This window comes from Phoxinus phoxinus (genome assembly GCF_949152265.1).
Source record: "Phoxinus phoxinus genome assembly, chromosome: 22".
In the NCBI taxonomy this organism is placed as follows: Eukaryota; Metazoa; Chordata; class Actinopteri; order Cypriniformes; family Leuciscidae; genus Phoxinus; species Phoxinus phoxinus.
The window spans coordinates 21,105,676-21,121,395 of record NC_136897.1 but is presented as its reverse complement, the minus strand read 5'-3'; the positions used below and the strand labels follow the sequence as shown (position 1 = coordinate 21,121,395).

General features: G+C 41.9%; 1 protein-coding gene across 1 annotated transcript; it reads right to left on the bottom strand.

Moving 5' to 3' along the window:
• Positions 1-747: 747 nt before the first annotated feature.
• Positions 748-11,816, bottom strand: grpr (gastrin-releasing peptide receptor). Its single transcript, XM_079598240.1, has 3 exons — positions 11,198-11,816; positions 3,236-3,587; positions 748-2,050 (listed from the first exon to the last, which is right to left on the bottom strand). Exons 1-3 carry the CDS (start codon positions 11,596-11,598, stop codon positions 1,667-1,669), a joined length of 1,137 nt encoding a protein of 378 aa, XP_079454366.1. The 5' UTR covers positions 11,599-11,816; the 3' UTR covers positions 748-1,666.
• Between the last annotated feature and the right edge of the window lie 3,904 nt (positions 11,817-15,720).

Below are 15,720 nucleotides of genomic sequence, written 5' to 3'. Positions count from 1 at the left end.
GAACCACTGCAGATTTAACCCTTGTGCATCCTTGTTACGTGTTTAAAGATGTAAAAGGGGATGATTACGTAACATTTATGTGAGACACTGTTGCTGTGGGTGGATGAGAAAAGACATCGAACTTTGGACATTTTTGTCTTTTTGATCATTTTGCCTGTGTTAATGCCAACTGCATACATTTTGGCACAGTTGGGTGTTTTTATTGGAATTTTACTATTTCATCCCCATTTCCTTTAATTTCCCCATTTCCTTCTATTTTGCACAAGATACACAAAATAGTTCCACTCAGAACCTTTTGGACAAAAATGTTCCAATTGAAACCCATTAAAACTGCAATTTTTAATCCCAGAGCCATTTAACTAAAAAATGACGCAATCTTTGTTAATAGGCTTTCATTCTGTCGGCAAGGCTTCAAAATGTAAAATGTAAAAACAAAACAAAAAACAGATGGTGCAATTTTCTCAGGTTTATGGCCTATAAAGCAAATACTCGCTTTATTCCTGTTTTCGGCATATTATATAGAGGCAATTGGATAAATATTTGTATAATTGTGTGGGTGTGTAATTTTTGAGAAAACTCTACTGCAAATCACAAATCCAACCACTGTGTGTCTCAGTGGAGTTTTGCTGGCATCTAATGGGGAAAATTGGGTACTGCGGCCAAATAACTGAAAGCTAATTTTTTTGAGATATCAAATTTGGAATAGGACTTGTTTAGATTTATGGCTTAGTTTTTTTTTTTTTTTTTGCCGTTTTAGAGTTCAACATGTTTCATAAAATATATATTTTATATAAAATAATGTTCTTAAATCATTTTCACAAACCTCTATAAGGTTTCGGTTTCACCTTTTAACTTGATCTTCTTTAAAATGAGACCAAACTTATGTCTGTGCTCCCAAGCTTAAAATTTTTATGATAGTTTTTTTTTGGCATAGACATTTTTGTCCACTTTGGACATACAGGTATGTGTAACTTTTTTTAATTGATGCACAAGGATTAATGTGTTCGACATCAATGTTCCATGTTCGAAAACACAGAGCTTTATTTATGGTAATTACGATATGGCGATATGGCGTGGACATGCTGAACACCTTCTATCTACACCTTCTGCGCTGCCTCCGCTCTGCTTATGCGTCCAATGTGAAAACGGCATTCATTCACACCGAAAGTGTTTTTGTGTTCACCTATAGTTTTTCACTTCTTATAAGAACATGCACTACATGAATGTCTTAGACTATTTCATTGACTTTTGTGTTTTAAAAAGTGTCTAGACACCTTCGTTCTGTTCAGTTGTGCAATTGCTCTCACTGATCGTTTGATCTAAAGTGTCTCAAATCTTATAGAAGTGAGTAATAGTTAGGCTACATAAATGCTATATTCAAGAAAATTACTTCTCTCAGTTTTAAGTTTTTTCCATTTTTGAACTTTTTAGTGTTGTTTTTGCAACACAAATCATGAAAATCTGCAAATAACCAACCATGATTTTTTATTTATTTGTTGTCTCTTAAACTAAACATGATTAGTTTTAAAAGAAATTGCTCCATTCTGTCATAGCCTTTTCTGTGTAATGCAAAAGGAACATTTTTAAAAGAGAAGATCTTCCTTTTTGGGAGAACTATTCCTGTAATATAACTGTGAAGAACAAGAAGTTAAATATGCCTGTTCAGCTAATGGCAGACAGCATTGCCATTGACCAGGCTGAAGCTGGCCACAGAGTGGTTCTGGGTGCTTTTGAGTGAACTCAGTCGCGTGTTGTTACGCCTAGTGTTTTGTGAACGCAGAGAGATGGATGGGCAGCAGCAGCAAAGCTGCTTGTTGAACTGCTTCCTAAAGGATTTGCTGAGCAGGTAGAGAGCGAAGGGGTTCACACAAGAGTTGGTAAAGGCAAGGATACGTGCGCACACACTGGAGATGAAATGTGCCATTGAGGTGTCCACTTCTGTGTAGTGGTAGGACCGGTAGAGGTAAATCACATGGTTGGGGAGCCAGCAGATGGCAAAAAGACCCACGAACACCAGCACTGTCTTGGCAAGCCGCATACGTGACTCAATCTAGGAAGCAGAGAGGTAAATAGCCTATCACATTTCAGAAAAGTAAATATCACAGGTTGTCCTATAATCATTTAAAAAATGTTTTATCCTATTCCAGGTGTTTTAACTTTCTGACCCGTCTGACACAGCAACATTTGGCTCAACCAATAACGTAATTTGGGGCAGGACTAATTGTTTGCTCGACCAATGGAAGACCATTTAGATTTTTTCCAATTGCCTTTGGTGACGCACAGAGACACACTTAAGTTTTATTATTATTTTGTAATTTTTATTTACTACTAATAAATATAGCTTTTATTATGCATTTATTATAAGCACTGAACAAAACATGTTTAATAATATGCATAAAAAAAATCACAAGAAATGTATTGAACAGGTACTTGTTAAACCAAGTGGTCTCATAGATGAAGAATAACAACAGCAGCAATCTGACAAAGGTACATTTAAACGGTTCCTTACGCATGGTTCCTTTCAAATGCATACAGACTGTATTATTCACATAACAATGGAACAGCAGAGCAGATGTATCCAGTCTCATCTTGTTTTGTGAATACCTTTCAAAAATAGCTTCTGAATCACCTTTTAAAATCAATTACAACAACCAGAGATGGAGGTTCAGTGTAACAATACCTCTCTCTGCATGCTCAAACTCAGCAATGGAAAAATATTACAACTCAATAGAAGTAAAACATTCAAAATATGTTTTTATGTTGAACACCTAAAATATATATAAATAGCCTACTTAACATGGAAAAGCCTTACATAAAATTACATGGTGCTTGTTATAATACATCTTTTGAATTTGGAATATCAAAAAAGACAACTAGGCTGTGATATGTGATGTGAGACATCACTAAAATGATACAGTATGTTGTGTGTCATCATGCATGATTTGGGTATTAAATTAAGTTAAAACAGGATATTTTGTATAAATTAGAAAAAGTGACAACATTTGTTTATCTACAGCACTTTAAAAAAAGTGTTAAATAATAATAACAGGTTTTAAGCATAACCTGTGGACACAGAGTTAAATAATTTTAATGTCAACTAAAATCTAGGAAAGTCACTGAACTTTTGTTAATACATTTAGAAAAATGTATTATAACTTACTCAGCTATTAATTGCTAAACAATTAAAACGGTTAATCTAACTTCAACAACTGAAGCACTTGACCATTGTACTCACCTGCCTCCGAATGTGTGCATTTCCTTCCACGGGCATGTTAATCGCACTCTCAATCAGACTCCTGGCAATGAAGATGTAGTACACAGAAATGATGAAGAGAGGAATGATATACAAAATGAGAAAGGAGGCCATGGAATGGATTTTAGGTTGCAGGTCTCCAGCGTGAGGGTACGGGGCGCATGCTTTAAAGGTCTCATTGCTTTGTGGGATGTGGAAGGTGTGGAGATCGGAGAACACCGCCTCAGGAATGGCCAGGGCCATTGAGAGCAGCCAGATCGATGCAGCCCTCAGGCAGACCTTTAGCGAAGCTTTAGATGCCTTGATATCCATTGGCTTGACAATGGCCTTGTATCTAAGAGACAGAAAAGACCCCAGGAAGAAGAATGCATTTTAATTAACATTAAGAACAATGTTTTAATTAAGAATAAACACACATAAGAAATGTGACTAATTAACTCAGTGTCTGAGTTGCTGAGTTCAGTTAAAGATAAAGTCCCTTTCAAGGAAAGTCTGGTCACTCTGCGGCCATATTTGCAACGTCTCTGGGCAACTATTTGGGGCATCCAAGACCAAAGTCCACTTGAATGGGGGAATCCTGAAATCTCAAAAACTGCTTGCCGAACTTCCAATTAAATAACATAATTCAAATCAGCAACAAAATCTGACAATAACTGTCCCATAAATTTTGTTTCTTATACTCAAATGGCGTTAAAAATCTTATTTTTCAGGCTAGACTAGCGATGCGCATGTGCAGGTGCAGTCCTAAGCGCGAGTCTCCGCGAGGAACCGGAGCTTTTAACGGCAGCTGCAGTGAGGCGATGACTTTACCAATCAGCGTTTGGCTCTTTTATTTAGAAGGCGGGATGTATTCCGCCATATTGCGCGTTGCAGTTTCTCCCCATAGACCTTATTCAGAGCAGCGCCATGACAGGTGAAGCGAGACTGTGAGGGATCAAAGACTTACTGTGTTTTCAATGGCAGCCATCCGCTGCTGTATAAAGCTGTATAAAAGCTGTATAAATCTCCTAGATCACTAATAATTTTCCACAGCTCATACTTTCTGTTTTTTATTGCCTACTGAAATTTCTTAGATATATATGTTTGCGGTGTTTCGTCAGCAGAACAATCCAAAATTTGTATGAGATGTGCATATCCCTCACAGCCTTGCTTTCATTCGTGTTCAAAAATCAAAGATGGTGCTGCTGTGACTACGGTCATTTCATAATAGGAGTGAACCAACCTTGTATATCTATAGTCTTTGGTTCAGTTCAGTTGTATGTAACCTGATGTTACAATTTTCTTAAAGCAACACCAAGGATATTTTCCTCTGCGGTCACCCTACAGGTTGGGAGCGGAATTGTCCATTACCACTGTCGTAAATAATTTAGCCTACCGCAGCCTACTTTATGAAAGTATGATGTATTGCGACATCAGAAATGAAGAAAAACTAAATAATGAATATTGTAACGCTTGACGTAAAGCAAGTCAAATTTGTAGTTTTCTTATGTCTCATTAGAACTACAGAAACGCGACCCGATCTGGCAATCTTAAATAGTGCGGTTATAGCAGATAAAGGACCGCAAATTGGAGGAATAAGTGCCTTTCACTGTGCCATGAACCACTGAAACAATTTTGGAAACATTATTTTAAGGTAAAAAAATCTTCCTTGGTGTTGCTTTAATGGATCAGCTGAGAACAGAAAAAAATTGTCCATTAGGCCTTTAACAAAACAATCTGCCTTTAGCAACATTATAATATACATCTTTCAGAACATTACAAACTTCAAATCAGTATTTATAATGTTGTGATTCACTTCGTAGCTGATGGATTTTTCCTAATGGAAAAAAAATACTTGCAGTTGCACTCTATTTGGAATGATCAGATCACTGGATTGGCCAATCAGAATTGACTATTCTAGAAAACCCATGTAATATATATTATATATATATATAAATTTTTATTTAATTTTTAACCAGAAGTGAGAATAGCCTATTATATGACTGATTTGAAGCCCATCAGTATATCCAGACCACAAAGATCCTCCCACCCACGAGTTCCATTTACCATCTGTTGTTTATTCCCGTTCACCTAAACGGATTAGCCTCCAGTGCTAATCAGACTCCCACCACATAGATCATGGCACATGTCACGTTCCGCTGGTGGAAAAAGCAGACTGGATCCAAGATGCAGTAACGAGGCTTTATTTTATAAAGGATAATCCAAAACGTGGTCAGGGCAGGCAAGGGTCAAAATCCAAAAGAGCAGAAGACAAAACAACAAACAGACTAGGAGCAGGATAAACACGGGAAACAAACGCGGTGTGACGTAGAACATTGATACACACAGAACAAGAGACAAACAGGGCATTAAATACATGAATGACAAAGGGAAAACGAGAGACAGCTGGTGATTACAAACAACAGACACCTGGGTGCGATTACACAGACAGAATTGTGGGGAATGGAGTTCTAGTGCATGACACCGGGGGAAAGAAGGACATCTAGTGGACACCCGGGGAAACACAACCAGACACCGTGACATGACCTCCCCTCTACGGAGCGGCTACCAGACGCTCCAAGACCACAAGAAACACACAAAACAAGAGTCCAGGCGGGAAGAGGAAAGGTGGAGGATCAGGGGGTGGGATGGGGGGCCAGGTCCGTGGAGGGGGAACAGGAACAAGGGGGAACGGCTTAAGCGACGACCAGGGCGAAACCGACAATCCATAGGGCGGCCAGGGCGAAGCAGGCAGTCCATCGGGTGGCCAGGGCGGTGAAGACCCCTTGGGCGGCCACGGCGGTGAAGACCCCTCGGATGGCCACGGCGGTGAAGACTCCTCGGGCGGCCACGGCGGAGACGACCAAGGTGAAGACGACCACTCGGGCGGCCATGGCGGTGAAGACCAAGGCGGAACAGACATAGACCCTGGCTCAGGAACAGTCACAGACACCACCGGCTCAGGAACTGGAACAGACAATGGCTCCGGCTCTGGAACAGCAGACACTGGCTCCGGCTCTGGAACAGCAGACACTGGCTCCGGCTCTGGAACAGCAGACACTGGCTCCGGCTCTGGAACAGCAGACACCGGCTCCGGCTCTGGAACAGCAGACACCGGCTCCGGCTCTGGAACAGCAGACACCGGCTCCGGCTCTGGAACAGGCTCGGCAGGCGTGACGTGAAGCTCAGGCTCGGCAGGCATGATGTGATGCTGGATCGGGGCCGGCAGGGCGAGCAGCTCGGGCGGGGCCGGCAGGGCGAGCAGCTCGGGCGGGGCCGGCAGGGCGAGCAGCTCGGGCGGGGCCGGCAGGGCGAGCAGCTCGGGCGGGGCCGGCAGGGCGAGCAGCTCGGGCGGGGCCGGCAGGGCGAGCAGCTCGGGCGGGGCCGGCAGGGCGAGCAGCTCGGGCGGGGCCGGCAGGGCGAGCAGCTCGGGCGGGGCCGGCAGGGCGAGCAGCTCGGGCGGGGCCGGCAGGGCGAGCAGCTCGGGCGGGGCCGGCAGGGCGAGCAGCTCGGGCGGGGCCGGCAGGGCGAGCAGCTCGGGCGGGGCCGGCAGGGCGAGCAGCGTGGGCGGAGCAGGCAGGGCGAGCAGACCGTCGACGGTCTCTAGAACCACCTCCCCCGCAGTGGCAGCAGCAGCGGTCTCCGGAACAGCTTCCTCCTCCGCAGCAGCAGCGGCCTCAGGGACAGCTTCCTCCGCAGCAGCAGCCTCAGGGACAGCCTCCTCCTCCGCAGCAACAGCGGCCTCAGGGACAGCTTCCTCCTCCGCAGCAGCAGCAGCCTCAGAGACAGCTTCCTCCGCAGCAGCAGCAGCGGCCTCAGGGACAGCCTCCTCCTCCGCAGTAGCAGCGGCCTCAGGGACAGCCTCCTCCTCCGCAGTAGCAGCGGCCTCAGGGACAGCCTCCTCCTCCGCAGTAGCAGCGGCCTCAGGGACAGCCTCCTCCTCCGCAGTAGCAGCGGCCTCAGGGACAGCCTCCTCCTCCGCAGTAGCAGCGGCCTCAGGGACAGCTTCCTCCTCCGCAGCAGCAGCGGCCTCAGGGACAGCCTCCTCCTCCGCAGTAGCAGCGACCTCAGGGACAGCTTCCTCCTCCGCAGCAGCAGCGGCCTCAGGGACAGCTTCCCCCTCTGCAGCAGCAGCGGACTCAGGGACAGCTTCCTCCTCTGCAGCAGCGGCGGCCTCAACATTGGGGGAATCGGGGGTCTTCCTCCTCTTCCGTCGCCTACGGCGGTAAGGTGCAGACTCTGAGCTGGGCTCTGGGGTTTGAGCGGTGTCTGGGCTGGGCAGCGATGGAGAGTTCTCTGGGCTGGGCAGCGATGAAGCTTTCTCTGAGCTGGGCAGCGATGAAGCTTTCTCTGAGCTGGGCAGCGATGAAGCTTTCTCTGAGCTGGGCAGCGATGAAGCTTTCTCTGAGCTGGGCAGCGATGAAGCTTTCTCTGAGCTGGGCAGCGATGAAGCTTTCTCTGAGCTGGGCAGCGATGGTGCAGGTGAGGCTGGTGTATCCCATTGCCCCCGAAAGTGGAGATACATTGTGAATTTCTGAAAGTTCAATATCTCCAGCCCCTTCATCTCCCACCGGGGCAATGGGTCGTCCAAACAATGATTCAAAAAATCCTTCAGGGCTGCATCGTCGTAATTTAAATTACGTGAATTTTCAAAAAAAGTCTGAGCAAACCCACTTATCTCTTGGCCATTCTGTTTTAAGGCCAACAGCTTCTGCAGTCTCTCCCTCCTCTCCTTTAGAGTAATGGGGAGAGAGGACATGACACCTCGTCCTGCTGGATCCATTTCGGGTGTATCAATCTGTCACGTTCCGCTGGTGGAAAAAGCAGACTGGATCCAAGATGCAGTAACGAGGCTTTATTTTATAAAGGATAATCCAAAACGTGGTCAGGGCAGGCAAGGGTCAAAATCCAAAAGAGCAGAAGACAAAACAACAAACAGACTAGGAGCAGGATAAACACGGGAAACAAACGCGGTGTGACGTAGAACATTGATACACACAGAACAAGAGACAAACAGGGCATTAAATACATGAATGACAAAGGGAAAACGAGAGACAGCTGGTGATTACAAACAACAGACACCTGGGTGCGATTACACAGACAGAATTGTGGGGAATGGAGTTCTAGTGCATGACACCGGGGGAAAGAAGGACATCTAGTGGACACCCGGGGAAACACAACCAGACACCGTGACAGGCACAGACTTCCAGCTTATTAATTTTTACTTTTTTTATATCAGAGGGAGATAAGTGTAATTGGAATTTAATTTCAATCACATGAATTTGTATAGTGCATATCATACGTGTTGTTCTGCAGCTTTACATTTCCTCACACAATCCCCTCAGTGAACAAGTCAAAGTCGACAATGTCAAGGAAAAACTCACCAATAAATCTCTGACTCTTCATGAATTTCTAAGCACCTTCAAGTTCTGGCATTGATATAAAAATATGAATCACTTCACCACACGATCAACTGTTTCTAATTACAGTATCGACCCTCAGTTGAGCCATTGCTCTGGAGGTGCACTCGTTACTCTCGAGTTCTGTAGAATCTACACTAACAGGCAGAGGAAGCAGTTCATTTTTCTCCATCATTAAGCATGTTCTTTTTCATTTCCGTTCACCTGCTACTATCAGACACCAAGTCACACACTTCCTCAAGAGAACTGACAGACCAAGAAGGCATAAAATTGGAGCCTTGTGTATATGGGATACAATGTTTATATGCAATAGAATATAATAGAATAGAATAGAATAGAATAGAATAGAATAGAATAGATTCCTGGATTGCTAAAGTCTGGGTTTATAGACAAGTTTCCCGGGCACTTCCGGTTTACTTCCTGTTTCTGCCAAGAACTTCCGGTAGTGTTCGGAGTAGTGGTGTAAACATGGCTTTGGAATGGCAACATTCAACCGAAAATCTGGTTAAAAATGGTGTTTTGACCATTCCGCATCCAAGTAAGGTAACATCATGGGCGGACAACATGTCGATATGGCCCAGCATCACAACATCCAAGATTTTTTCTTATTTTATTGATTCCATGGCGGTGGATGGGAATGCAATTAATAACCTGAAAAGCTCAGAGGCGTTTCAGTACCTCCATTCCGACAAAGTGGGCTGTGTACTTTTACACGATATGGGCAGTTTAATTTATCTAAAGGCCGATGTTCAACCAAGCCAGTCCGTTAATAATTCAGCGCATAACGCCTGGGTTTTGGTTACCAAGACGGGAGATGTGGAGACTGCAGGCTGTACCTGTATCGCCGGACCTGGACGTTCCTGTAGCCATGCAGCCGCCGTGCTTTGGAAGGTACGTTAGCCTATCTTATGCTTGTATTAAGATGTTTGTATGTATCCGTGTGTTAATCTATAACAGAACACGAAGACTAATAAAAATAAAAAGTAATCCCCTCTAGCCTGCCTGCACTAAAAGCATGCTTTAACCCTTTAAAGTCGACTGACGCTAGAGCGTCAAAGTGCGCACCCCTGACATATCTATTATTAGCTTCGGAATGGACAAAGGTATTAACTTACTTTTTTTTCTATGAAAATATCAAGATACACTTACCATCCGATTGCGTGTCACTTGTGTTTCTGTCGAGTTTACGCCTCTTTTGCTGGGGAGGTCGCTCGTATCCCAACCAAAGTTCCGGGAAAGGGTTTTCCTCTGTGGGCTTTTTGTCAATGAAGTGATAAGAACAAACAAACAATCTTTTGGGCGGATTCTTCAACTTCAAAGCCGCTAGCCACTTCCGAGATTCAACATCTGGTTTCGGCTTCTCATACAACGCATACGGGGGAGCACATCCACATTGGCGCCTTGTAGATGGTTGATGGTCGAAACATTCTCCTTCCGACCAAACATTCAGCAATCGCCACGAGTTGTTACAACCGCGAACAGCACAATATGTCCCGGAGCCGTGTCGTCGTGTAACACCATCCATAGTTTACTTTTTCTGAACGCTAACCAAAGACAGTAAAAGACGCTAACTCGCTAACCGGAAGTGCTTGGCAGACACAACCGGAAGTCGTTGGCAGAGTGAAAGGCTAATGGCGGCCCGCCTATTTCACTCAGGAAACTTGTCTATACACCTTTTCTGTTTTACATTGTGAATTACACAACACTTTTTTCACACTTTGTGAGGCTATAACCTCCTCAACATAAAAAATACATTAAAAAAAAGGTGTGATAAAGACATATAAACACAGTTTTTCAACCAACAGTTTTTTTTCAAACACATTGCTTTTCAACCAAACTGTTTTGACAAGTGTGACAGATCATCAACAAAAGTGGCACTTTGAGTTACCTGCGAGTGGCATTACACTTTTCTTCTATTGAAACTGACCCCTACTCGAAAAAGCATGTCATATGTTTGATTGTCGTGATGGAATTTCAGGTGGTTAGTTACTGGTCTATCAACCCTACCAACTTGTTCAAGGTCTGCCATCAGTCTCACTCACACTTACTAGTCACCTTGTACCAGAGCCTGCCTACAAACCCTCACAAATAAATAAATACATCTATATACATTTTATGTATTTGACCATTCAATAACCATTAAAAACCCACAATAATGTTTAATAGCTGTCTTTTTATAGAGGTTATGTTTAAAAAGAACATCACCGTTCTCAAGCTTGACAAAGACTTTGGAGGTAATTATTAATGACTTTCACATTTAAATCGCTTCCTGATATCTAAAAGGCAATCAATCATGAAACTTAATGACCCATTTTACCTGATTTTCCACTTTCGCTGAACTCAGCATATTAATAATATTTAGTGACGTTACATTAGTGTTTATGTTAATGATGACTCATTTCGTAATAATTTCGAGGAGCTTGCTTCATTGACACATTGTGATGATTGTAATAAATTAAATTAAAAATATTTAAACTGAAATGGTAAATTGTTTTGCTTTCTGAACTAATGCTAACAATGGATAATTATATATCGATCTCTTTACCTGTCCGCTGCCAGCGCTGTGAGCGTGAACACCGACACTCCGACTGAAGTCAGTTGAATGAACGGGATGAGTTTACAACCCATCCGCCCAAACAGCCACTCATCCGCCAGAAACTTGCTGGCATCCACGGGCGCACAGGTGACCAGCAGCAGCACGTCTCCGAGGGCGAGACTCGACATGAACAGATTGGGGACATTGCGCATGGATTTCACGATGCAAAACGTCCTAATGAGCGTCACATTACCAATAAGTCCAGCAGTAATGAGGAGCGCGTAAACGGTTGCGATGATGATGCCCGAATGCAAGTGTGGATGCTCCGGAGCGGTGCTGGTGTTGTTGCGCTCCGGAGAATCGCCCAGAAACTTTACATCTGGTGTCGGGGTTAATGTTGCGTCAGACATGTTTTCAAATCAGTTCTTGCGCATTTCGAAACTCAAGTGTCCAATATAGACACATATTGCCATGAATTACGGTTTGTATGTTAGTCCGGTGATATTCCTTTCCAGCTCATCCTGTGCGCAAATGGCGAGTCCATGCGAGGTTTGGCTCCTATATGCCAAATCGATGCGCCTGCGCTCTCATGTGTTGGGAAACTACATTTTAATAAGCCATAAAGCCTGTCTCTAAATCTAGTGAGCTGCCTAACAGTACAGACAATGATCTTTGACCTTTAGCTCTTAAAAGATGAACATTCATGGCATCTAATTTGCATGGATACTTCCTGTATTTTTTAAAAATATGTATTTTTTTAAGTAGGCTACATGTTTTTAAAAAATGGTAACAGTGTCATTCATATTATTATGAAATTTAATGTAAACATTTCATTCACTTTATGCTTTATTATTTGGGGTAGGCCTACTATTTTTACAAGTAGTGAATAGTCAAAAAAAATTTGATGATTTTTTTGGAGTTTTGAAATAACATTTTTGTAAAGTTACAGTTTCTATTTTCACCTATTATTATTACTAATTAATTATTAATAATTACTGGCAGTATAGCTATATCTCCAGTCAATTCTGCTAATTACAAATTATATTGTATGATTGTACAGCTAAAAGTTTAACTTGATCCTCATGGCAACGGTGAATCATTATTATAAATACATTTTAAAATTCAGCGGGCAAAAGATCATTGTCTTGATAACACTTTCATAATCCTTTTATAATACTGTATGTATAATCCCGAATAACAAACCCGCACTCTGAAATCTGATGTAAACATGAATAGCTCTCGGTTTGTGCAGTTCTTTGAAGCTTGTTGGTAGCCATATGGTGAAAGTATAGTCTGAATATATGATCTGAATAAATGGTCTGAAAGTACAGAACACATGATACCACAGAGATATAAGGTCTCCACAGCAACAGACTTTAAATTGAGTGCAAATGAATGGAGTGCAGATATAAGTGTTTCACCCAGAACATGTTGATGACTAAAAAGAAAAGTTGATACTCAACAATGGTTGTGCATAAATTATCCAATTTAACGTTCAAATTTGCACTGTGTTGATTATCCGAACCAAAACTACATCAGAATTGATTTGCTGAACTGATTAACAATTACGCTGAATCAGTATCATGAATTCCGGCATGCATTTATTAACCAACCACTCCATAATACACAAGAGACACCAGCTACCAACACAAGACATAGCTGTTCACATAAAGAGGCTTCAAGTACTGTACAGCTGCATAATGAAAGATCTGTATATGGAGAAAAATATTTACATCTCCTTCCCATAAACTAACGCCATAGTCAGAGCCATAAGCAGAACTTAATATGTACCTGTAGCATATGTGTAGGTCATGCAGCTGGGAGAATGGATGAATGTTTAGTGATAACCGAAATGTCTTTGTTTATCTTCACCAGGTGTGAATGAAGGGCTCAGACGGATGCCTCATTGTGTTGGCGAGATAATCTTGTATTACACAAAAAGAGGGAATGACACACAAAAGGCATTTCTAGAATCCATCTACCAGGTTCCCCACTTCCCAGACCACCCACACTTTCCCTTTATTTTGCCGGTGAAATGATCCACCTCAGTTTCAGTCAGAAACATGCTTTACGGTCAAAATGCCACGTGCGGTTCCCCACTACGTCCGCTCTCCTCTTCTGATAACACAGCAAACTTAGCTGGCAAAATCTACTCCATGAGCACTTCACTCAAAATAAATAATAATTCTTGTGTGTTTTTAAGCCTTATTTTTGGCCTTGCTGGTTTAAGGTCACTGGTAACATGTTATTGATGGCGATACTTACACAGCAACAGCTTCATGAGTGCCAATGAATTCAGAAGTGCCTTTTTGTCATGGTTTATCACAACCCTGCAGATCGCTTTCAATGTCCCAGATTATATGTGAAGCTGGAAGCAAAGCAAAAATCAAGACTGAACAATGTCAGCAACAGGTGAATTGATTTGGCTAGTTAGGGTTTTAAAAGCATGACCAATATGTTCTGTTGACACCCACAGAAAAATGAATTTTGGGACATGCAAGACATGTTTCTTAAAAATGTCTAATACGCATCCTTTTGATATGCAAAACTCCTACTCACTGTTTAGGGAGCAATGAACACTTAGGGACCATGTGAATATGAACACATCGTTATTGATTAGAACTGATTAACACTGACAAAACTTAACTTTCCAAAGAATCTGTAATGAATGAGAGTCATGTGAGATATAGGGTTGAATTAGAAATCCACGATTAAAATTAATGAAGAAAAATAAAGACATGAATGGAGAAAAAGGGCCTGAATTATATTATTTAATTTGACCCACTGTGTGCAGGGACACATCTTTTTTTTATTTCTAATTATAAAAGTAAATCTTAAGCAACTTCTGGAGGAATCAAAATTAAAGTTTGTAAGTTAAAGTAAGACTTATAAAGTTACAAAGTGCTTGTATTGTGTGTAAAACTCTTTTACCATGATGAAAAGAAAAGCTATGATAAGACTTTATATAATATTGATTCTTTTTTCAGTCTGCTCTGAACCGCGTCTCAATTGGCTGTTATTCAAAATAATGTCTTTGTTTCTCTTCGATAATACAATTCCACTTCAGTGTGGCAATTTTCCTAAATGTCACAGCAGCTGAATGTTAGGACATCTACAGGACATTATCTTTGAGACACCACTCCTTCCAGGCAGAAAGGATTTGGGAATTTTTTTTTGCAATTATTGAGTCGTAGCCAAAACCTGGATATGTTGATTAAATGTCATTCTTTATTATGTTCCATAAGCAAACAGACAAAAAAAGCCCAATCTATGAATCCAATCCATAATATCATTTCAGGTATTCCTTAAAGGATAATTCCGGTATTTAACACCTTGAGTCTATATTGTAGTTTGTTTTGGATGAACAAGAGTGGTAGACAACATTTTTTTGACAATGGTTCCTCTCTCGAGTTTTTGACTTTAATAGAATTGGCCATGGACCCATTTAACATTGGAGTCAATGGGCATGTCCGAAAATGTAATTAAAACAGCCAATAATGTTCGTTTACAAAACTGTTAAACTCACCGAGTGGTGGTGTTCGTTGATGTTCCAGAAACAAAAAGTGTTGCGAAATACAGTTTCTGTCGTGTTTTATTCGTCATTTTGTAAAATCCCATTGAATTCTGTTGAAGGACTGAGTGCTTGTTAATATAAATGCGCTACCGGAAACGGAAAGGGGGCTGTTTACATTTGGTCGATGTAGTCTTTAAATACCGGAATTATCCTTTAAGAATATCTGTCTCAAAGAATGACAAGAAAATGGTTTTCTTTTCTTCGTCACGAACAATGGATAAATAAGAATAGAAGATATTTTCAAGTACATATTCATATTATGCTGTAACACGGGACACCTTCCTCATGTTACGAATTAAACAATAACTTGATACCAAGTAGTAATAAATTCTGGAAGGAAGAAAAGATCATGAAAAACAAGCAAAGAAAATTCATGTCAAAGGTTATCAGAATGGCAGCAAACTGCTGTAACCTTTTCAGTAAAACTGAAGCTGACCTTTGCTTCTTATCAACTATAGAGATAACCACAGCATTATAGTGCCGTGTTATTATCACAGCAATAAACAGAGCACATTCCTGATGATGGCTGCATTATCGAAAGGTTTCTGCTTCAGTAAATTTCAATGCGCAGATTTTTTTTTATCTCCCTTTACAATATTTCTATTTCTGTCAGGACCACTATCGTCAAATATCATTGACAATTAGCAGACAGTTTGGATTGGCGCTATGGTTCCGTTCTGGGCGAGAACTCCCCGCGCATCCATGCAGCCTAGCATGGATAAGAGCAGGAAGAGCAGCAATAACCCCCCTTGGGGTGAACAGAACAGATCCAACATGAATGTATGCAATTTAATTCAAGATTATTCAAGGGGAATCAGAATGCCAAATCCTGACTGGCAAGAGGAGCTGGGGATGGAGGAGGGTATTTTTTTTTTTTTTTTACAGTATTATTCTGTACTGAATTATCAAACTCTTCTATTCATCAGAAAATCCAATAAATGTATTACAGTTTCCACAA